The 24,749-nt window shown below is 35.0% G+C and overlaps 2 protein-coding genes and 1 pseudogene across 2 annotated transcripts; 1 reads left to right on the top strand and 2 right to left on the bottom strand.

Annotated features, from left to right (window-relative positions):
- Positions 1-3,334: 3,334 nt before the first annotated feature.
- Positions 3,335-4,506, bottom strand: LOC107626714 (uncharacterized; annotated as a pseudogene).
- A 2,135-nt stretch (positions 4,507-6,641) lies between these two features.
- LOC148572945 (uncharacterized) lies at positions 6,642-8,534 on the top strand. The gene is made up of 4 exons (XM_088505583.1): positions 6,642-6,712; positions 7,187-7,388; positions 7,473-8,307; positions 8,491-8,534. The coding sequence occupies exons 1-4, from the start codon at positions 6,642-6,644 to the stop codon at positions 8,532-8,534; spliced, it is 1,152 nt and encodes a 383-aa protein (XP_088361709.1).
- Positions 8,535-18,952: 10,418 nt separating this feature from the next.
- Positions 18,953-24,509, bottom strand: LOC107624747 (phosphoenolpyruvate carboxylase 2). Its single transcript, XM_016327191.3, has 11 exons — positions 24,294-24,509; positions 23,911-24,125; positions 22,890-23,284; positions 22,690-22,774; positions 22,278-22,500; positions 21,976-22,079; positions 21,784-21,871; positions 21,460-21,614; positions 20,156-21,154; positions 19,533-19,919; positions 18,953-19,414 (listed from the first exon to the last, which is right to left on the bottom strand). Exons 2-11 carry the CDS (start codon positions 24,082-24,084, stop codon positions 19,118-19,120), a joined length of 2,907 nt encoding a protein of 968 aa, XP_016182677.1. The 5' UTR covers positions 24,085-24,125; positions 24,294-24,509; the 3' UTR covers positions 18,953-19,117.
- Between the last annotated feature and the right edge of the window lie 240 nt (positions 24,510-24,749).

The following is a 24,749-nucleotide window of genomic DNA, read 5'->3' as shown; positions in this document are numbered from 1 at the left end:
GTGCTAATTTGAATAGAAAGAAGATTTTATTTGAAAATATTATATGTACCTTTTGAATACGTAAAAATATAAAAAGATACTGTATAATTATTTTAAATATAACAAAATTTATGTCAAATTTGGCTCACAATTTTTATTCAATTTTAAAAATTTTCACCTTAAATATTAGTGTAAGTTACTATCAATAAATAGTACTTGTATATTATTATAAGGAATTTTTTATTTTAATAAATAAATTAATTACAATAATAACTGAAATAAATAATTTAAAAAATATTTACCAAAATAAATATTTTTTTCTTATTTCGTTTACACTGTAAACGAGATAATTTTGCATGCATCTCGTTTATAATGTAAATAAACGAGATAAGACAGGTGCACGCGACACGTGTATATTTCGTTTACAGTGTAAACGAGATACATGTATTTTTAATGAGAAATTTTTTGAAAATAATAAAAAGTATTAATAATATCAATAATCCAAACTTTTAAAATGCAATTAATACATAAAAAAATTGGTAAGAGAGATTAAAATGTATATGTTTGATCAACTTATACTCAAAAAGAGTATATAAAAAAATTTAGATTAAATTATGATCCAATTGAATTGATTTAAATTTAAGAAATAAAAAATTCGTAAGTGTTCAAGAAAAGTTCCATGATGAGAATAAATACGGTAATTGTGTCCACTTCTAAAAATTGAAAGATGAGAAGCGTGAAGTATGCATGATAAATAAAACACAAAAAGATGAGATAACCGTTTGCCAATTGTTAGGAAAGGTTGATGGAGATAGTGGGAAGAGAATTGAAACGGTTATCTCCACGTGGATAGTGAGTGAGAGATAACGTGTTTTTATTTATCGTGCATCAACTTCACGCTTCTCATCTTTCCATTTTAATCTATTCTACCAATCTTTTTATGTACTAATTGCATGCTAAAAGTTTGGATTATTGATATTATTAATATTTTTTATTATTTTTAATTTTTTTATTATTGCAATTTTTTTTAAAAATACATGTATCTCGTTTACAGTGTAAACGATATATGTATCTCGTTTATACTGTAAACAAGATATACACGTGTCGTGTGCACCTGTCTTATCTCGTTTACCGTATAAACGAGATAAGAGAGATATATTTATTTCGGTAAATATTTTTAAAATTATTTATTTCGATAATTATTACTTTTATTTAATTTATAAAAATAAAAAACCCGTACTATAAGTCGATATATATACACACACACTGTTGATTCATACAGCGGTATTAGTAACGAATCCAAAAAATTTTATCAGTGAGGACAAAAATGTATATAATATAATAATAATTTTTATAATTATACTATGATATTATAAGATATGATTATTCTTTAAATTATTTAACTATTAAATTAAAATAGTAAAATAATAATTCAAAATAATAACAAATAATTTAGAATTTCATTCTTCTAGGTTTCATATTTTAAAAAAATTGAATAATCTTTTCATTGTCAATACGATCAAATGTCTCTCTTTCTATGTATGTCACTAAACAATCATTTAAAAATTGATCTCCCATACAGTTACAAAGTCGACTCTTTATGATGTTCATGGCAGAAAAAGTTCTTTCAACTGATGCAGTTGCTACGGGCAAAACTAAAACTAACTTCAAAAGAAGAAACACTAATGGATAAATAATATTTTTTTGTGTTTCAACTAACTTCTGAGAAAGAGTACCAATTCCATTTTAGTCCGAGAATTGATCATCAGAATGCACATTTAGTATGAAGTTCTCAAGTTGACTGTCAAGTGGCAAAAGTTGAGTGAAAGAAAATTCTAATGGATAGAATTGAGCTAACTGTATCAACTTCTCCTTATCAAATGTAAAAAATGAGTGTCTTGAATTCAAACAAGCTATGCAAAGAAGCAATTCAGTATTCACCTCTAAAAAACGATTATTGAGTTCTTGAAGTTATCTATCAATTACTTGATAGAATATCTCAACTTGAAAATGATGCAAATTTGATATCTTTTGAGCTTTGCGTCTTGATCTTCCTTGTGACACAAATATATCATCCATGATTGGAACAGTAATATTATGTTAGTCACAAAATAGTGAGACTTCGTCAAGTAAAAGAGACCAACCATCATCTCTTATATTTTGCATTCGTTGCTTAGACACTTTAACTAATGCCATAGCATTTACAGTGTCTTGATCATTCTTTTGTAACGCTTGAGATAACTCATTAGTAACTCCCAAGATATTTTTCATCAAGTGCAAGTTGAAAATGAATTCAAAAGATCGAATGACATTCAATAAATGACATGCTTCAGCTCTTTGTTATGAATTATTTCCATCTTCCTCAACATATTTAAGAACATTAACCATAGAAGGAAATAAAAAAATTAATCTAAGTATAGTTCCATAATGTGAATCCCATCTAGTGTCTCCAACTCTTTTTAAAGCTATTTCTTGATTTAAACCACGCCCACTAAAAATTTCTCCACTTTTTAATGCTTCAATTGTCTTAGTCATCCAACTATCATGAAGCATATCTCTTCGTTTACACGAAGCTCCAACAACATTACACAAATTGGTTAATAATAGGGGTGCACATGGGTCGGGTGAAGCCGGGTTTAATGTGACCCAGACCCGACCCGAAATATACACCGGGTCTATTTATTAGACCCGAACCCGGCCCTAGACCCGATGAAACCAATACACTTTCGGGCCACAATTATACCGGATGAAAACCGGACCGTTAACATTACATTACGTTGATACCTTCTTGTAAGCTAGCATGTAAAAATATCCAAATTTTCAAGACTCTAACCATTATTTAACATAGTAAAATTCACTTAGAAAAATATAACAAAAACCAACCCTTCTTCAAAATTAAAGCATAACCACAATCAATACTAAAACATAACCACAATCAATACTAATATTGTCTAATAATACCAAATATTTAAATCAATACAAATAACACAATATTATGCATTAGTCTAAAGTCTTATGCATTCTAAACATAAAACATTAACTTATAGTCTTATAATGACTAATAACACAAAATATTAAGGTTTACAATACTTAAATTCCACATAAGAATAGTCATGATCCATCACTAATAACACAAAATATTAATTGTGTATGATGACCGAGCCATCGGGCCGACTTCGGGTGACCCAAGCTATGGCCCGGACCCGACCCGAAATAATGACCGGGTCTATTTTTGAGATTCTTACCCGGCCCTAAACCCAATGAAATCACACCAAATTAGCCCCTAAAGTGTTCGGGACTGGGCCGGGCCGGGTCACATGTACCCCTAGTTAACAAATTAAAAAACAAAATAATTTCAACTTTTTTTTGCAACCGTTACAAGAGCTAACTGAAGTTGGTGGTCAAAGCAATGTACATAGAAAGCATAAGAATTTTCTTTCAATATCAAAATTTTTAAACCATTAAAATCTCCTTGCATATTACTTGCACCATCATATCCTTGTCCACATACTCTTGATAAACTTAAATTATATGTTTCTAATAATGACTCCAATGCTAATTTTAGAAATAAAGCATTAGTATTAGAAACATGAACAAGACCAAGAAAATACTCCCTAACTTGTCCTTCTTTGTTCACATACCTTAAGCAAACTGACATTTGCTCCTTAATAGAAATGTCGCAGGCTTCATCAACCAATACAGCAAATAATTCATCCCCAAGATCATCAACAATAACTTTTTTCGTTTCCCTTGCAGCAGCTCTTACAATGTCTTTTTGGATTGAAGGTGCTATTAGTTTAAGATTTCCACGAGCATTTTTGAAAGCACGACCAATCTCTTTATTATGTTGCACAAAAAAGTTTAGAAGTTCCAAAAAAATTTATTGGTTAACAGAATCATCTATCTCATCATTACCACGAAAGGCCAATCTTTGTCATAAAAGAAATCTAATACAATCAATTGTTGCTGTCAAGTGAATATGATAATTCTTTTTAGCTTGCTCAGATTGTTTTCAATAGCAGCAGTGATGTGTTGTTTTGGTCTCATAAATGCTTCACATTTTCTCTAAACTTGATTATGAGCGCTATCATGAATCTCAACATGAATTTTTAGTCTCTCATTTTTTTCCAATTTGAAAAGCCATTCATTACAAAAGCATCACCACCTTTACTCTCGGATTTCATAAGATAACAACAAAGACAAAAAAATAGCATCTTTTGATATACTATACTCTAACCAATTGCCATAGTCATCAAACCAATTAGGATTAAATCTTCGAAAAGAAGAAGCACAAACAGTTTGCGAAAAATCATGAGTCATTGGTTGACAAGGACCTTTTTGCAAATATGCACATCTAACTTTGTCTCTGTCATTCGGGTGATAACTTGAAATATTTGGTCGTTATCTTGGATCTGTTATAAGACTCTCTACTTCGAATTCTAAAAACCTCCTTTTATTAGTAGAGGTCGATGGATTGTTTTGGGATCCAATCTCCAATGATGAGATTTTTTTGAAATATTTCTCCATTACTAATAGGATAAAATTATAAATCTAAGTTAATTAATTAATAAAAAAATTCACAATTCTACACAAATTGAAAATTACAATATAAAATTATAAATATAAAATTGATAAGCATATGTCATTCAAATTAATTTCCAACAACAACCACAACTAATAGTATCCCAAATTCCTAATTCAAAATAGGTCAATACACAAAAATAATTAACAAACAAATTAATGAAACTAAATTTGCAATTACATCATCAGAACAAATTCAATCACAATTAAAAAATCAACTATATCAATTATCAAACAATAATGAAGCAAATAAGTGAATAAGCAATGAAGTAATAGCAGATATCGATTTCCGTAAATCATGATTCATGAATGTACCAAGAATAATCCAAGACTGAATCTGAATAGTTGAACTCTAGGAAGCAGAACTCAGTAGGCAGTAGCGATGTGGCGTCTAGTGGCAGCAGGCAGCAGGACGAAGGCGTTCTCTGCTGAAGCCTAAAGACCGAAGAGAGAAGAGGATCGCAACCTTCACATAAGAAGAAGAAGAAGAAAGAATCAATCGTTGAAGAAGAAGAAGGTAGAACCACTACTCTACCAGATGCGGCGCAGTGGCGATATAAGGAGAAACTGACGGAGCCACGCGGGACGGCGGGAGAATCACAGCGATGCAAGGAGAAATTGACAGAGCCAGTGAGACAGTGACAATGGTGGAGACGCGGCAGTGACTCTGGAGACAGGAGGGTGGAGACGTCAACGGGAAGAGAGCTGTGACATTGGCTGAGACGCGGAGTGGCAGCACACAGCAGCAAGCCAGCAGTGGCTCTAGTCTCTAGAGACAGGAGGGCAGACTGCGGAGGCTGGAGCAGGTGAAGAGGATTGGGGGAGAAAAAGAAGTGTTAGGGATTTGATTTGGGGTGGGGTCAAAATTAATTATATAGTGGAGACAATTAAGGCACTTCACTAAGAACTACTAAGTAATTTTTGAAATTTCACTAGGGGCAGTTGCCCCTACTCTCCAATGAATACATCCGTCCTTGAGCGGTATTATATATATTTTTTATTTATATAGTTATTATTGATAAATATAATTTTGTTCGTATTTTTTTAACGTGATGTAGTATTTGATAGATTTTAGTATAGAATTTTTTTTAATAAATAAAAAATATTTTATTTATTGTAAATAAATAATTTTAAAAATAATTACAAAAATACGTAGCATGTTTTATCTTGTTTACACTATAAATGAGATAAGACAAAGCGAGTGACACGTGTATATCGTATTTACAGTGTAAACAAAATACAGCAAGACAAATTTTAACAGCTATAAAAAGATGTGCAACCCTTGGTATTTTCCACATACACTTCATATCCTCTTCTCCTCCGTCTTTCTTCCAAAAATTAGGCAAAAATATCCAATAGTAGCAGATATGTGATTGTTTGTGTGTATCCCAATTGTTGTATGAGAAACAGTGACAATATAATAATATATGAGTGTGATAATCTGTTATTGTTGTGCACTCAGCGAGTAAGTTCGTTGTCAGAGTTGAAGAGTCTGATATTGAGTAACTTTGGTGATTTAGGAAGAAAAGAGATCGGAAGGGTGAGGTATAGGTTGCTAGCACCGTTGGGAAACTGAATTTTTCAGTTTTGTCTGTTTCGCCTCCATAGAGACGAGCATGTCTGTCTCATATTTGACATCCATGGGAGAATCATGGAGAAACAATTGATGGAGCTTTCCATGGAGGTTGGTGATGTTGGTGGCGGTGGATCCGTCCATTCAACCTTTGTGCAAGATGACCCACCTCTCGCACCACCACCGATTCATGTTGTTAGTCCAGTGGAAGACATGGACATGGATGATGAAGACTCTGACGAAGAGTATGTTGCAGATAGTAACGATAGTGGTTCTTCTAAAGATGATGAGGAGGAGGAGTTTGTACCAGAGATGCCTGCCGAGGCAGCAGTGTGCTATGTTTTGCCTCCCTCCCACCCGATTCCAGCGCTATCAGATGTACCAAGTCACTATCATGCATTGGATGCATGAAAAATCTCCATTTTCCAACACCGGGAAAGATGATTACAACCTAGACAGTGGGGTGGAGTTTCGGATCGGCAACAGATTCAAAAACAGATATGCAGTAATGCAGGGTGTGAAGAACTACAGCATTCGCAGAAGTGCTGATTATCGAGTTGTCGAATCGGACCGATTAAAGTACTATGTGAATTTTTGCTAATCTGCAACTGAATGTCCTTGGAGTCTCCGTGTAGCCCTCCAACAGAATCTCGGATATTGGTGAGGTCAAGTTTAATTGTGCCATTTTTAATTATTATATCTGGTGTAGTTTCCAACCATGAATGTTTTATTTCGTTAGGGAGGTTCGGAGGGTTGGTGGAGCGCATACGTGTTTAGCAACCACCATGTCCCAAGACCATTGATAGTTGGACAGCACCCTCATCTACAATGTCATCCTGCCGTTGATACAATCCAACCCATCCGTCAGCACCCGGTCCCATAGGGTGTAGTTCGGCAAAGCTATCACTTCAAATCCTTGTATAGAAAGGTCTGGATAACGAAGAAAAAGTCAATTGCACAGATATACGGGGACTGGGAGGAGTCATACAACAAGGTGCCAAAGCTGCTACAAGCACTATAGAGTTGTTATCCCAGAACAATATGTGAGCTCAGGGCCTTACCTTACTATGATGGGCACCTTATGGTCCGCGACTGTAGCATGTTCGACAAAGTATTATGGGCCTTCCCATCTTGTGTTAAGGCTTTCAAGCATTGCAAGCCATTTGTTTCTATTGATGACACGCATTTGTATGGCAAATATAGTTGTGTGTTGCTGATTTCAGTGGCACAAGACGGTAACAGCAATATCCTTCCTGTTACTTTTGTAATTGTAGAGTCTGAGAGTACGGAGTCATGATCTTTCTTCCTGGCTAATTTGAGATGACATGTCACTCCATAGGAAGGCCTGTTGATTATATCTGATAGATCCCAAGCGATCAAGGCTGCGTTGAGGGTCGATGATAGTAGTTGGCATCCTCGCAGGACGTTCCATGCTTATTGTGTAAGACACATGGCCGCAAACTTCATATCTCATCTTAAGTCCAGCAAGGGCAAGCGATACCTCATAAACGCTGCTTATAGTCCAAGCAAGGCTGGCTACGAGTGGTACATAGATGCCTTGAGAGGTTTATCACGAGAGATGGCGGACTGTGTTGGTAGGTTCAACAAAGAAATATGGCTACAACACTGCGACGACGGTCGCCAGTTTGGTCACATGATAGCGAATCTCTTAGAGTGCATCAATACAATGCTTAAGGTTACACGGTACTTGCCGATTTCTGCCATCGTGCGATGCACTTACGAGAGGCTGCAGAAGTTGTTCGTCACGACGGGCAGGGAGGCTGAGGCACAACTGGCGGCTAGAAATCGTTACTCCCAATGGCTAATGACTGCCATTGAAAAGAACAGAGAGGACATCCCAAATATGCGTGTTACTCACTGTGATAGACGGGTTTCAGTATTTGTCGTTGAGGTGTTGGAGCCTTTTGAGAGTTGGTATCAAGGTTCGTTCCGTGTTCGGCTCACGGTGGGGACGTACGACTGTGGCCTTTTCCAATCTCTTCATTTTCCATGCCGTCATGCGCTTACCGCTTGTGCTGCCGCAAGTGGTATGGGACACGGCTTCGTCCCATCCCCCTCATGCGCAGGAAGGCTATTGGAAGACCTGTATCCACTAGGTTTCGGAATGACATGGATGAGGGCGAGCGCTAGGAGAAGAGGTGTGGCCTATGCAGGCAAGTCGGGCATACTAGTAGAGGTTATCCCAACCAATCCACAAACAAAGCTTAGATGGTTGTTTCCATTTTGGTGGCTGGAAGTTACCAGTTGTTTAGGGTTGAGCTTTCTTTTTCCGAGTTGCACTCGAGGGTTATTTTCATTGTGTAAAATACTATGAATGTTATGTTATCTGCATGCAGTTATCGTTTATGCCATAATTGAAGATTGTGTTCTTTGTTACTAATTTTATGGTGTCTTTTATCGTTATTTTCTTTGTTTACTTCGTGTGTTCTAGACTTTAGTACTGAAACATCATTGATATAAAACATTCATACATAATATCGGTGAAGTTGCATACATCATAAAACATCCAGTACATAAAAAGTGTGGATAAGACAAGTTTTGCAACATGATAAATGACATAATAAATAACATAAAATCATCGGTGCTGGTGGTCCTGGTAGTGCAACCGATGTCTGGTGCCACATCGCAGACACTGTGCCTGGCATTGAGGTCTGCATGGGGTTGTGCCTGTGTAGAGGGATCCTATGGCTGCAGTGGTAGAGGTGGTGGAAGAGACATAGTAACCTCCCGAGTAAGGAATGGGGACATATTGATACATCTGACGCTGAGGCTGAGGCAGTGCAGGGTACGACGGTGTAAAGCTGTGGACGAGATGACGTGACCAGAATGTTGAACTACTGGAGGCCTGGCACCAAGTAGTTGCTCCACCAACTCCCAAGTCTCTATGCCATACCATATGTAGAAATCACGGAAGCACCCCCACTGGCTCACCATGTGTGTAGTCTGAGGTGGTATGCAACGTTCTGCAGGGTGATGGTGCACTCATCCCATGGCAGGTGAAACTTGTGGATCTCCAGACACCAGCACTCCACAAATACCGTGATCAGGGAGTTATCAAAGATGAAGTCCTTGAGAGGCCCCATGGTGCCGAAGCCAACCTCCCTCAAATATGGGACGATGGCGTCCAGTGGTGCAAGTGTGTGACTCACTCGCCAAGGAAGAAGTAGGTGAGGCCGCTGACAAAAAATAAATGATCACAATTAGAAAAATAAAGTCCCAATGAACATTAACATAACAAATTGAGTTAACTATTATATGCATTTATTTACCAGAAATTTATAAATATATACTAACTGAATTTATTTAAATGAAACCTTTTACGTTAATAATTACTAAGTTAATTAATAAACATCTCTTCAATACGTTAATTAAAATAAAAATATTTACTAAAGTAATTAATAATCTAATTAACAAACTTTTACTTAATGATTTAATTTAGATAAATATAAAATTACATAATTATTTACTTAAAAAATAACTTCTACTTGGATAGTTAATAACTAAATTAATAAATTAAGAAATATATAATTAATAAATTAACTTTAAAAATAACATCTACCACAATATATAATATCTAAACTAATAATAATTATGTACTTAATTACAAAAAAATCAGAACCACATTTCTAAAATCATACCCTATCAGTAACCTGTTGCTAACGATATATTTAGCCACCTAAATTATAAATTATATATTAGTTTTTGGCAAATATTTTAACCATGGATATACATATATGCGCTAACATAAACATGAAGATAACAAAACTAACCGCAAAGTCGGCTGCCCTGGCGATGTGTCATATCGCGTTCAGTCAATTAATGTTCGAATCACGTGCATCTATGCGCGCCATCTTAGAGTTACTCAACAATATGGTCAGAAAATGATAGAAGAGAGGGAAAAGTGGTCAAAAGGTTGGAAACGGGGCTCGAAACATTACTGTCAACGATATGTATATATAGGTCGTGCCCAATCTTATCTCGTTTATACATATCTCGTTTACACTGTAAACGAATATACACGTGTCACTCGCTCTGTCTTATCTCGTTTACAGTGTAAACGAGATATGTGTAAACTTATCTTGTTTACACAGTAAACGAGATAAAAAAAATGCTACGTATTTTCGTAATTATTTTTAAATTTAGTTCAGTAAATTAAATATTTTTTATTTATTTAAAAAAATTCTTCTAGTATGTTAAGAATATTTTGGTATTTATTAGGGGTGTTTAGAATCAAACTGGTCCAAAAAAATTACAAAACTGCACTGATTCAAACCGAAAATCGAAACAAATCGCTCAATTTTAAATATTTTTGGATTTTGGATCGGTTTTATTGTGGTTTGGTTTAATTTTGCAATTTCACTCTGCAAACCGAACCGAACCACATATTATAATAATAATAATAATAATAATAATAATAATAATAATAATAATAATAATAATAATAATAATAATATCCTTACTCAATTACTTTACTCCCTTACCTTTCTCCACACTGCCGCACACACCTCATCATTCTCTTTTCCCCCAAACATACACAAACCCTAACCTAAAGAAATTCTTCTCTTCACTCTTCACTCTTCACTCTCACTCACTCTCACCATATCATATCTCAAACACACCTCACTCACTCTCACCGTCACGCGCCGACACCATCCACCGCCTCCTCTTCTCAACGATGCCCTCCGCCACCTCCTCTTCTCGGTGACGTCGTTGCCGTCTCCTCTTCTCGATGATACTGCTGCTGTCTCTTCTTCTCAGTATGTTTTTAATTGTTTTCGTTTAATTTTGTTTTGTTCTGAAGGATAACATTTTAGTTTTTATTAAATTTTGTTAAATTTTGTGTTGTATTGTTATTCTTGTTATTTTTGACAATTTGTTCTTGTCATTAAAATTTGATAAACTTTATATTAAATTAAATATTTTATTCTTGTTGTAGTATTATTCTTGTTATTTTTTATAATATGATCTTATTATTAAAATTTGTTAAACTTTATATTAAATTAAATATTTTGTTCTTGTTGTACTATTATTCTTGTTATTTTTTACAATATGATCTTATTATTAAAATTTGTTAAACTTTATATTAAATTAAATATTTTGTTCTTGTTGTACTGTTGTTCTTGTTATTTTTGATAATATGATCTTGTTATTAAAATTTGTTAAACTTTGTATTAAATTAAGTATTTTGTTCTTATTGATTGAATTTTATTTTTTTTATCTTTTGCAGATTTTATATTTGTTCAGTTGATTTTAGTTTTCAATTTGAAGGTCAACAATGTCAGCTTCATATCTTGAGATAATATTCTTATTTTGTAATATGTATATTGGTAACTATTCAATATGTTGATTAATTAAGAAAAATATTAAAATAACATAAATTTATTAACTATTCTTTGTTATCACAGGATGTTCAAAGGAGTGAGCCAAGATTTATCAGTGCTACTCCGTCCACTTTTGAATCAGTCAGATCTTCGGGACAGTCAGAGTCGATGCCGCAGTCGCAGCCACAAACTCAGTCGCAGACACAGCCACCATCGCTACCGCCACGCAGTGATCAGAACAGTGAAGGAACTAGATCTAAGAGGAGGAGAGGCAAAGCAAATGTTGCTGATGACTCACCTAATCCTGGCCAGTCTGAGGAACCAGGTACAAGTAACACTAAAAAATCTGTTAGACCTAGATCTTGGACTTGGGAGCATTTTAAAAAAGATGAAAGTAGTGCCAAACCTAAGGCTATATATGTAAGTAGTGTGGAGCATCTTATGTGGCTGATTCACATAAAAATGGTACTAGCAATCTTAAAAGTCACTTGTTGAGTCAATGTAAAAAATTTTCAAAAGATTCACTTGATCCCATACAAAAAACACTTTTTATGTATCAACTTAAAAAAGAAAAAGAAAATGGGCTGGATAATTGTTTGACTACTAATATTATTTGATCTTGATTTATGTAGACAAGCTCTTGCTAAAATGATAATCGTAGATGAGTTACCTTTTAGATTTGTCGAAGGAGAGGGTTTCGTTATTTCATGAGTGTTTTGCAGCCAAAACTCCATATTCTGGGCAGGATATCAGTTGCTAGGAATTTTTGGAACTTGTTCATGAATGAAAAATATAACTTGTTCCAACAATCCCTAGCAACTGATATCCTACGCGGAATATGGAGTTTTGGCTGCAAAAGACTCATGAAATAACGAAATCCCTATCCTTCGACAAATCTAAAAGGCAACTCATCTACAATTATCATTCTAGCAAGAGTTTGTCTACATAAATCAGGATCAAATGATACAGCAGTCAAACAATTACCCAGCTCATTTTCTTCTTCTTTTTTAAGTTGTTACATAACAAGTATTTTTTGTGTGGGATCAAGTGAATTTTTTGGAAATTTTCTACACTGACTCAACAAGTGCTTTTAAGATTGTTAGTACCATTTTTATGTGAATCAGCCGCATAAGATGCTCCACACTACTTACATATAGCCCTAGGTTTGGGACCACTGTTATCTTTTTTTTTTTAAATGCTCCCAAGTCCAGTATCTAAGTCTAACAGGTTTTTTAGTGTTACCTATACCTGGTTCCTCAGACTGATCAGGATTAGATGACTCATTAACAACATTTGCTTTGCCTCTCCTCCTCTTAGATCTAGTTCCTTCATTGTTCTGATCATTGCGTGGCGGCAACGACGGCAGCGATGGTGGCTGCGTCTACGTCTACATCTGAGTTTGTGGCTGCGACTGCGGCAATGGCGCCAGCATCGACTTTGCCTGTCCCGAAAATCTGACTAATTCAGAAGTGGACGGAGTAGCACTGGTAAATCATGACTCACTCCTTTGAACATCCTGTGATAACAAAGAGTAATTAATCAATTTATGTTATTTTAATATTTTTTTAAATTAATCAACATATTGAATAGTTACCAACATACATATTACAAAATAAGAATATTACCTCAGGATATGAAGCTGACATTGTTGACCTTCAAATTGAAAGCTAAAATCAACTGAACAAATATAAAATTTGCAAAAGATAAAAAAAATAGAATTCAATCAACAAGAACAAAATATTTAATTTAATACAAAGTTTAACGAATTTTAATAACAAGATCATATTGTCAAAAATAACAAAAACAACAGTACAACAAAAACAAAATATTTAATTTAATATAAAGTTTAACAAATTTTAATGACAAGAACAGATTGTCAAAAAAACAAGAACAATGGTACAACAAAAAATTTAACACAGTTTAACAAAAACTAGAACGCTACCCTCTAGAACAAAACAAAATTAAACAAAAATAATTAAAAACATACCGAGAAGAAGAGGCAACAGAAATGTCACCGAAAAGAAGAGGCGACAAACGGCGTTACCGAGAAGAGAAAGAGGAGGTGGCAACGACGTTACCGAGAAGAGGAGGCGACGGAGGCATCGTTGAGAAGAGGAGGTAGCGAACGGCGTCAACGTGTGACGGTGAGAGTGAGTGAGAGTGCAGAGTGAAGAGAAGGGCTTCTTTAGGTTAGGATTTGTGTATATTTTGCGGGAAGGGGAATAAGGTGTGTGCGGCGCTGTGGGAAAAGGTAAGGGAGTAGAGTAACTGAATAAGGGTATTATTATTATTATTATTATTATTATTATTATTATTATTATTATATGCGGTTCAGTTCGGGTCAGTTGTGCAGAGTGGAATTGTAAATTGGATCGAACTGCAATAAAACTGATCCAAAATCTAAAAAATATCCAAAGTTGAGCGGTTTGTTTTGGTTTTTGATTTGGATCGATGCGATTTTACAGTTTTTTTTTAATCGGTTTGGATCTGAAACCTATCTAATGTTATTATATTAATTTTTTTAAACTTTTTATGTAATAAAGACTTTAACGACATGATTTTTTTTATTTTATTAAAAAAAACTTGTTAGCTATTAAACAACTTTTGTTCAAAATCAAGTATCCATTGCAACCGTAATTGATCATCTCACAGCATGAATTCTGTAAACATAAGTTGACTACAAATTATCTTCTATTCTAGTAAATAAATGAATAAAACTCTACATTCAAACAAAATTCTTATCCAAATCTATCCAAATTGTTGTAACAACTTTTCAAATCACGCGCTCCTTCTCTGTTTCTTTCTCCTTCTCCTTCTCCTCCTCTTTCTCTTCGTATTTCTTTTTCTTCTTCTTCTTCCAAATTTGCGCAGGTTCTTCTTCTTCCCTTCTTCTTCTTCTTCTTCCAAATTTGCACACACAGGTTTTTCTTCTTTCCTTCTTCTTCTCCTCCTCTTAGAGATTATCAATTCAATTCAATTCAGAACACCTGGGTCCATTCAATTCAATTCATAATGAACCGAATATGTTATTAAGGTGAAACAATTGTATAGTACTAAATGAATGGAATATTATCCATTATATAAAATCAAATTCAAAACAGCTTTCTGCATAATGAACCGAACACGTTATTAAGGTGAAATAATTGTATAATACTAAATGAACGGAACATTATCCATTATATAAAATCAAATTCAAAACACCCGTGTCTACAATTTAGAGATTATCAATTCAATTCAATTTAAAATACCTGCGTCCATTCAATTCAATTCAACTCATAATGAACCGAACATGTTATTAAGGTGAAACAATTGTATAGTACTAAATGAACGGAACATTATCCATTATATAAAATCAAATTCAAAATAGCTTTCTGCATAATGAACAGAACATGTTATTAAGGTGAAACAATTGTATGGTACTAAATGAACGGAACATTATCTATTATATAAAATCAAATTCAAAACACTTGTGTCTATAATTTAGAGAATATCAATTCAATTCAAAACACTTGCGTCCATTCAATTCAATTCAATTCAATTTAGCAATTGCATTCCATTCAATTCGATTGAAAAAATAATCCATTGGCAAAATGTTGGTGTTGTTGGTGATGACGATAACAAAAGAGAAGAAGAAGAAGAAGAATCTGCATGCGCGAAAGAAGGAGGAAGAGGAGGAGGAGGAGGTATGCGTGAATTTGAAAGAAGAAGAAGAAGAGGACGTATGCGTGTATTTGAAAGAAGAAGAAGAAGTGCAAGGGAGAAGAAGAAGCGTGGGGGAGGAGAAGAAGAAAAACGCGTGTAATGACACTCTTTTAATGAGAGTGATTTTTGTTGGTGTTGGATCTACTTGGATAAACTTAAATGAAAAAATACTTGGACGTGTAGCAACACCCTAAATAAATAGATATCGAACTCCATCCTAGGTAGTAGGGGTGTGCATGGGGTGGGTGAAACCGGGTTTGATGTGACCCATACCCGACCCGAAATATATACCGGGCCTATTTATTAGACCCGAACCCGGCCCTAGACCCGATGAAACCTATGCACTTTCGAGCCACAATTATACCGGGTAAAAATCGGGTAAAAACCGGGCCATTAACATTACATTACCTTGATACCTTCTTATAAGCTAGCATGTGAAAATATCCAAATTTCCAAGACTCCAACCATTATTTGACATGGTAAAATTCACTTAGAAAAATATAACAAGAACCAACTCTTCTCTAAAATTAAAGCATAACCATAATCAATACTAATATTGTCTAATAACACTAAATATTTAAATCAATATAAATAACATAATATTATGCATTAGTCTAAAATCTTATGCATTTTAAACGTAAAACATTAACTTATAGTCTTATAATAACTAATAACACAAAATATTAAGGTTTACAATACTTAAATTCCACATAAGAATAGCCATCATCCATCACTAATAACACAAAATATTAATTGTGTATAATGACCGGGTCTATTTTTGAGACCCTTACCCGACCCTAAATCCAGTGAAATCACACCAAAATAGCTCCTAAAGTGTTCAGCACCGGATCGGGTCTTCGGGCCGGGCCGGGCCATACACACCCCTACCAGGTAGTTACAAAACGAGATGAATTACTATCATACTATACTTAATATTATTCTTTCTATTTTATATTATGTATTTATTTGATAGAAAAGTACAAGAAATAACTCTCCTACAAGCTAACATAGGCTCACTCTATTATAATTTAAATTTTATAAATAAATAAAAATTTAAAAATCAAAAATCAAAATTCTTTCTTCATTTATCCTAATCACATTTATAATACATAATAAAAACAATCCATAAAAAATTAATTAATCCATTTTCATTCATTTGGAAATAGTCAAATCTCTCTCTCCTCAAATCCACCGTCTCTACGTATTTTCGACGCCGCCTCCCACTGACCACCGTCGCGTCTTTCGTCGCGCTGCGCAGCCTCTTCCACGCATTCCGTCGCCATCCTTCTTTCGTCGATGCCGTCGCCCACCGTCCCGTTGCGACGCAGCCACCGCTGGTCCACCATTCGCGACGTGCGATCAACTACTCCGATCTATAGTGATTCCTCCACTCGCGATGCCCAACCTCCGTGACTTCCTCCTCGCAACGCGCCACCATGAGTCTCCCACCGTACACGCAATACCGTCTAAGATGTCGTCGCCGGTCACCCTACGGCTCTTTTTCTTTTCTCTCCTATTTGGTTTTGAATGATTCTTTTAACTAATTTTTTATGTTTCTTTTTTCTAAATTTCGGATGATTTTTTTTATTAGTTTTGGATGATTCTTTTTCCTATGTTTTATATGTTTTTTCTTAGAATGTAGATAATTCTTTTTCCTATGTTTTGTATGTTTTTTTTTCTTAAGATTTAGATGATTTTTTATTTTATATTTTGGTGTTTTTTTTTAGTTCTGATGTTTTTTTTAAAGAGAAATTAGAGTTTGGATAATAAATAGTAAAAGATGAATGAGAATAAAAAGAAGTAATTAATAATAATTAATTTTATATTTTTAAAAAATATAATTTAAATAATTAATAATTAATAACAATTAATTAGTATAAAATATAATTTAAATATATTTGTTAGCTTGTTGTTATTGGGTATACCCTGTTTGTTCGTAACAGAATTCTTATTTGATTATATCATATATACCTTATTGGGAGCTTTACTTACCTTGTCAAGATCTACTTTCACAAATCACAAGCTAAAAAAGGGACCGAAACTTGAATATGGCAAAGATGATTATGACCTTAAAAGAGTCGCATATATCTTATTAATTGGCCATAAAGTATAGTAGAGGAAAAGAAACAAGTGACACATGCTCTTATTAAGCCAAAGCTTCTCTCACAATAACCGTACTATATAAAATTATAAATAACAAAAGACTCAAATTAAACAACAAAACAACTAATTAAAAGAACATATGCTTCGCCATACATAATACCTTGCTATATATCTTCTAGTTAAGTCTTTCCTTATAATAAAAGCAAAGAAAATAAAGGGAATAAAAATCAATGACTAGTGAATGCATGCATTCATTTGTCAATTTTCTTTCCTTTTATTTTCTCTCTTTCATATCATAGTCAGGTAAATCTTTTTAATTTTACTAAATTTTTATTTAAATTTTTATAATTTATAAATAAAAAAATATAGGTAGATAATGAAAATATTAAACAATGTGAACAATGGATATATCGAATGTTCAATTTACTAGATATGCAGATGGTTATTTTAATATTAAGATTTAGGTTAGTAATTTAGATATATAGTGTGTTTTACTTGAATTGGGCTAATTTTAGGATCCGTTGTTCATGTTGTTCAAAAGAGTTATTGGTTACCTATAACCCTTTATAAATTTATAATTCAATTTCTGTATTAATTAAAAAAATTTATCTGATAAAAAAAACTCAATTATAAACTTTAAAATTATAAAAATCTAGTTGAAAAATTAGTAAAATTATAAAAGCATACCGAATAATTAAGCAAAAAATTAAACAAGGAAAGATCAACCTTAATTTTTACTATTATGGTGGTTGTCCTTTGGAACCTTGTGGTCACCAGAACTTGGTGAATTGACACACCCAGCAACACACCTATAAAGTTGGTTATGGCGTGATGAAGGTCCAGAAGGTGGAGCCAACACTCCTTTTGGAAGAACATTGAATACCGCGTGGCTAAACCCTGAATAAACGTTGCCGTACTCACCACCATGTCTTCTAGCAACACTTCTTGAACCGTGGGGAATGTTGAACCCCTTGTAGTATCTAATGGTTTTCAAGTTATCATCAAGAGTGGTGGAAAATGAAGCATTTGATGATGTTATGGCTATGGTATAAAGGAGAAGGAAGAAGAGCATAAGGGTGCTTAATGTGGCTAAGAGGGGATTGGAAGCCATGGCAAGAACACAAATTGTGTGAGATCAAGGTAAGACCTTGGTTTCAGTTTTTTGGGTTTATATTTTGACTAAATGGTAATGGTGAAAATATGAAAATGTTAAAATTATTACGGTAGTGTCACGTATGCAGGATAAGAAAAGGAAAAAGAAATGGCTTTAATTAAATGTGATTTTGAGAAAGAAAAAACAAATGTGTAATGATACATGCATAAATCAGTAAAACTATTAGCAGAAATTCTTACAAGGGTCATTGTGGTAATGTTACTTATCTTTAGTGAATCTTTTAATTAATCTTGTAAATAAAATATATTTCTAAATAACCCTATCTAGAGGTTTTCGGATTAAAAGATATTTTTTTTCCTATAGACTCGAATTACAAACCTTTGCTCTCCTAAATATTTCTTCTTGAATTGACTTTATCAACAGACTCTGACATAGATAGCAATGCCTTAATTGAAATCCCAAGTTCACAAATCATGAAGGTAATGTAACATTTTTCTAATCAGTATTAAAAACATGAAATAAAATAAAATAAAAACAAAATTTTTATATAACCAAATATGCCATCATAAAGGATCAAAGTCTTATTATATAAATAACAATAGTATTAGCGACACAGTCATATGATGCTGATCTAAATATCCAGCAGACATCATAGAATAGGTTATACAATGTTTACATATCCACTGACATAACCAAAAAAAAATGCCAATTTTTTTCAGCTTCTTAACCTGTGTTTTGCATGCCAGCAGCAATACCCTTCATTGTCAAGATAAGTGTGTCCTCCAAACCAGGAGCATACTCACTTTTTGGGTTGAGTTTAACAAGTTCTGCAGCTGGCTTGTTTGATTCCATGAATTCCTTTGACAAATGTGGCCTCAACTTGACATGGTAGTCGGGGTCGCGGATTCTCTTCAACGTGTAGGCTTGTAACACATTCAGGGTTGTGATGTATGAATCGCGGAGACGAAGCCTTTGCTTCAAGTAGGGGTCACCTTCAAGAAGATCCCTGTGCCCAGCAACCTACAATATACACAAAAGATGTTGAAGTACAAAATTTGGCAAGTTAAAGTGCCATGATAAGTTTCATTCAAATTTATAGATATAATTTATCATGATGTTACAGCAAGTAATGAATTACCTTAAGGAGAAAACTCTTGGTTTCTTCATATTTAGTCCTCAAGCGCTCTCCGAATGGCAACAGCTCTTCTGACACTAGGAGTTTGTCGTACAGGGAAGCGATCCCCGGGTCTCCCTTGGCGAACACCATCTCGATCAAGTCCAGGGTGACCCTGAAGAAAGGCCACTGGTTGTACATATCCTGAAGCATTAGGAGATTCTTTGGATCCTTCTCAATTGCATGCTTAAATGCAGAACCAAAGCCAAGCCACACTGGCAAATGAAACCTTGTTTGTGTCCAAGCAAAAATCCATGGAATAGCACGCAGTGATTCGATTCCTCCACTCGGCTTTCTCTTTGATGGACGACTTCCAATGTTCATTCGTCCATACTCCAACTCAGGGGTAGCCTACAGATCACAATAATAATCATAAATAAAGAAGAAAAGTAATGCTTTATATCAAATTATTTTAAAAACTATAAAACTAATGTTACATAAGCATTTGTTATGAACATTATCAATGAAATCTCAGCAAATTTTTACTTAATGAAGAATACCACCTAATTTGCTATATATTTTCTTCCAAGGCTATCATCTTCTATATCTAGGTTAATAAATCAAGATCGAGTGTAGATAATACTTACACATCGGAAGTATTCAACAAAACGGGGTTCCTGGAAAACAATGGAGCGATACTCCTTCGTTGCAATGACAGCCATCTCATCTAGCAGCACTCGCCATTCCGGTTTGGGTGACACGGGAGGGTGCATTCCGTGCTCAAGTGTAGCAGCAGTGAATCGCTGGAGAGTTCTAAAGCACAAGTGCTCCTCTCCAAAGGATTGTTCAATAACTTCACCTTGAACTGTCACCCGAAGTGAGCCATGAATGGTTTCTGGTGGCTGAGATAATATAGCAAGGTGAGTGGGGCCGCCTCCTCTTCCAACAGTCCCTCCTCTGCCATGGAACATTGTCAGCTTAACACCGAAATCCTTCGCAACCTTTATGAGCTCCTCTTGAGCCTTGTACAGCGCCCAAGCCGCAGAAAGACGACCGGCATCTTTTCCTGAGTCTGAGTATCCTATCATAACTTCTTGCTTCCCATTGATTCGGTTTCTGTACCAATCAATAGAGAAAAGCCGCGCCACTGCAGCAGGAGCAGACTCAAGATCAGCAAGCTTTTCAAACAATGGCACAACCCTTAGCGGTTGCTTCACATGGCATTCCCGTTGTAAGAGCTCAACAGCAAGCACATCAGACGGTGCTGTTGCCATTGAGATTATGTAGGCACCAAAGTTGTCTGAGGGAAGTTCTGCAATGACATGGAAGGTTTCCAGAACATCGGCGATCTCTTCTGTTTTGGGAAGATCAGGGCCGAACAGAGGGCGCTTTCCACTGAGCTCTGACAGAAGCCATTCCTGCCTGCGTTCCTCAGACCACTCTCGGTATGATCCAATCTCCAAGTGTTTGGTAATGGCATCCATGACATCAGTGTGCCGGTCTGACTCTTGACGAATGTCGAGTCTTACCATTGAGAGTCCAAATGTGGAAACTTGCCGCAAGAAATCAAGAAGGCTACCATCTGCTATTGGTCGGTCACCACATGCGCAGAGTGATCTATAGCAGAGTTCAAGGGGCTCCAGGAACTGCAAGAAATGAATTGGAGTCAAATAGTGTTTTAACATATATTGCCATGCATTTTGTATTGTCCTTTGTGAATCATGGATTTGCTACTCTGAATGAAATAAAAAACATAAGAAATCAATTTTAAGGAGCAACATAAATATTTACTGCTCCAAAACCACCGTGGATAAACCTGAAGAATATGTATGATATAGGTAATTATAAGTGTCCACAAAAATTAGAAAGTACCACGGTAAAGAAGGAACTCAGTATGTGACTACAAACCATAAGGTGATTGCAGTTTATAGGGCTGTTCTGAGGACAATACCTGCTCAACATTTGTGAAGGTTGTCTCTTCGGGGATGTCAGAGGTTCCATTGGCTAATAACTGGCGAGCACGTTCGCGTGTATTGTATAGTTTGTCCCTCACATCACCAAGAATAACACGATATGGCTCATTTGGAGGAATCTGCTTCCAAAATTCTGAAGGAATGAAGAAATTATTACAATGAATGACATTCAAGAGCAACTGAATTTTACTTGCCAAGTATTCAACTCTAAATGAATCAATAGGTGTGAACAGTTCAGTTTTGTAGATTCCAATGAAGATTTCAATAGTTCATTATGCAGTTCAGAGAAAAGTAGAACATACCAATGTAATGTTTTGCATCTCTCCTTGAGGACACATGGAGTTCATCAGCACGAACACGAAGCTCATCATTGCAGCGCCACATAGACAGCTAAAAATGCAGATAGAATCAATAATTTAAGAATCATGCTTTTAATGCTTTCACAAAATTATTACATACCAAATACATTGTTATAATAGCAGCATATTTGATACCTCAAACATGAGATCTTCTATCTGAGAGAAGTATAAATTAGCAGCCATCATTCTAGCCAGCAAACACACATCCCTTGTAACTTCAGGGGTTACCCTAGGGTTACCTGTAATGGACATTATACATATGAAGCTGAGAATCAAAACTCAAAAAGAAAAACAAACAAAGAAATAGCGAAGCATCATGGATGAGGTGAAGATATTTTAAATCCATTCCACATGAATACTTTGAAGATAATTAAGTTTGAGATTTAACGAGAAATAAGTTTGTGTGCTAATTTTTGGGAAAAAAAAAAGTAAGGTACCATCACGATCTCCTCCCATCCAAGAAGAGAATTGAATAAGAGGGGCATTGTATGGGACACGCTCATTTATTCCGATGTTCTTCAGAGCTGTGTCAACACGGCGCAAAAACTTTGGTACACCTTTCCATATTGTCTCATGAAAGTAGCTCATTCCTGCCCTCATCTCATCTTGTGGTGTCGGAGGACTCCTTCGAATTTCATCTGTGCGAAATGCAGCTTGAATCTGCATGAGAGAAACATCTTTAGAGCTATTGCTTTACCATAAACATAGCCACATATATGTAACCACAAATTTGAAACCATAAAATTTACTGACATATCAAAGGGAAATGGTAATAGAAATCATACACAGCTGACAATAAATAAGAAAAGAAACCCAAATGCATAACAGTACACAGAATCAAGAATGCACCTCTCTTTGGAGAGCCTCATCAAGTTCCTGCTTATCATCCGGTGTTATGTCTTTTGCATACAACTGTGTCAGACAGTTCCTTATCCTGAAAAAAGAGGACAATGATTACCAATGAGATCAATGATTTCCAGATTCTGGTGAATTGAAACGATAAATTCGCAGTTAATGGACTATAATTATTCCTGAGTCCAGTGACAAACCTTCCATGCTTTTGCAGCAGAGATCGACGAATGGACTGAGTGGGATGAGCAGTTAGGACCAAATCTACAGTTTGGTTCTTCAAGGCATCAAACACTTCCTGTGGGGACTTCTTCAGTTCAGTCACAAGCCTCTTGAAGGTTTCTTCAATGTCAGATTCAGTGATGGCAGAGTTCTCATCAGCAAAATCGCCCTTCTTTAATAGTTTAATCCTTCTTCGGTAGGCAATTTGGACTTCTTCTGCCAAGTTAGCCAAATTAAGCATGTGGGAAAATGATTTGGCAATGACAATAGAATCCCCAGCATCAAGACCAGTTAGCATATTCCCAAGTTCCTCCAACTTCTCAGTCTTATGCTTCCCTTCATACTCAGCTGAAAGCTCATAACAATCTTGAACCTATTAAGCATCAAATTGTTGAAACTATAAGCCACAACAGGAAAATAACAAAGAAAGAAAAAATTACAAAACAAAGCGGAATATTTGGTTCCTCTTTTTGAGTCAGTGCCAATCCATAGTATGTAACATGTTTGAGAGTACTTGTGCATATTAAACTTCTCCCCTCTTTTCTAGAGTCAATAGATCAAAATATTACCAGGAAAGAAAAAAAGGATCAGATTTTGTGCATCACATCAAAGTGGAACTGAATTTATTTACTTAAGAGTTTGCATTTATTTATGGCTCTAAAACAAAATCAAAAAGAGTAAAGGCCCCTGGTTCTAGATTAACGTTTCTGTTGCATTCCAATTGCTACAATTGAAGAAAAATTACGAGTAAATGCAGCTGAAACATTGAAGTACTACCATGATAGTGACACAGAGTAATTTGAAAACTGTATAGTCAACTAAAGATTGGAAAAGTGAAAATTTCTCAAATCCAGGGGACACACTACCATACAAATCAAAAGGGAAACGTCCAAACACCAACAAGGATTAATCTTTCCATGAAATTCGAAATGGGGTTTAAGAAATCAGCTAAAATTAAACCAAAAGTAAAGTCCTTGATAGAAAATTGAGGTGAATTACCGTTTGCCTGATATCTTCACCATGCAAATCCTGAAGAATGTCAAGGAATCGATCAAGCAACAAAGCATCATACTCAACAAGCTTGTCATCATCAGAAACCTTCCTTGGTGCCAGCAACCTCAGCTGAGCATCAATTGAAGCCATCTTCTCAATGTTCCTACTAGTAGCTGCCATCTTAGTCCTTCCTCACAAAAAACTATGTGCTATTTTTATATCTGTATTATAACAACAATTCAATTCATGCAAATAAATATATGTATGACCCCACAAAGCTTCACAACAATCTATTTCTTGTTACTGTATAACAGTGACCTCAGAAAATTAATCTATTAAAAGAAAAAAGAATACTAGAGAGAGTGAGAGAGATTAATCCCGTGACACACCGTAGATGAAAGATGTTGTTGCTAGAAGGGTGCTGACGATGTGGGCACGAGAAAGTGCATAGAAAAGAAAAGAAGAAGAAGCTGATAGGGTGGAACAAGTTGAAAGACTTATTAATAACTGAAAGAAACTCCTATTATCACGGACACACACACAGAGAAGAGGAGAGTGTGCTTGGAAACGGCATGTGAAACTAATAAGAAAGCTCGTATCTCGCCGTCTATTTATAGAGACTAAAATCACTTATATTCAAAATTTAACATTTATGAAATAGGATTCGAACCGGGACACTTAAGCTAACTACTAGACCAATTTAATTAGTTAAAAAAAAAATTTTTTATATTAATTATACAAATAGTTATTTAAAAATTTAAATTTGATGTCAATGAATTATAGCTTAAATAGTATAGTCTTCTCATACTCAATTTAGAAGTTGTGAGTTCGAGTCTCTTATTTTT

The sequence above is a fragment of the Arachis ipaensis genome, chromosome B2, assembly GCF_059453495.1.
Source record: "Arachis ipaensis isolate K30076 ecotype BB chromosome B2, ASM5945349v1, whole genome shotgun sequence".
Classification (NCBI taxonomy): Eukaryota; Viridiplantae; Streptophyta; class Magnoliopsida; order Fabales; family Fabaceae; genus Arachis; species Arachis ipaensis.
This window is presented reverse-complemented; position numbering and strand designations above follow the sequence as displayed.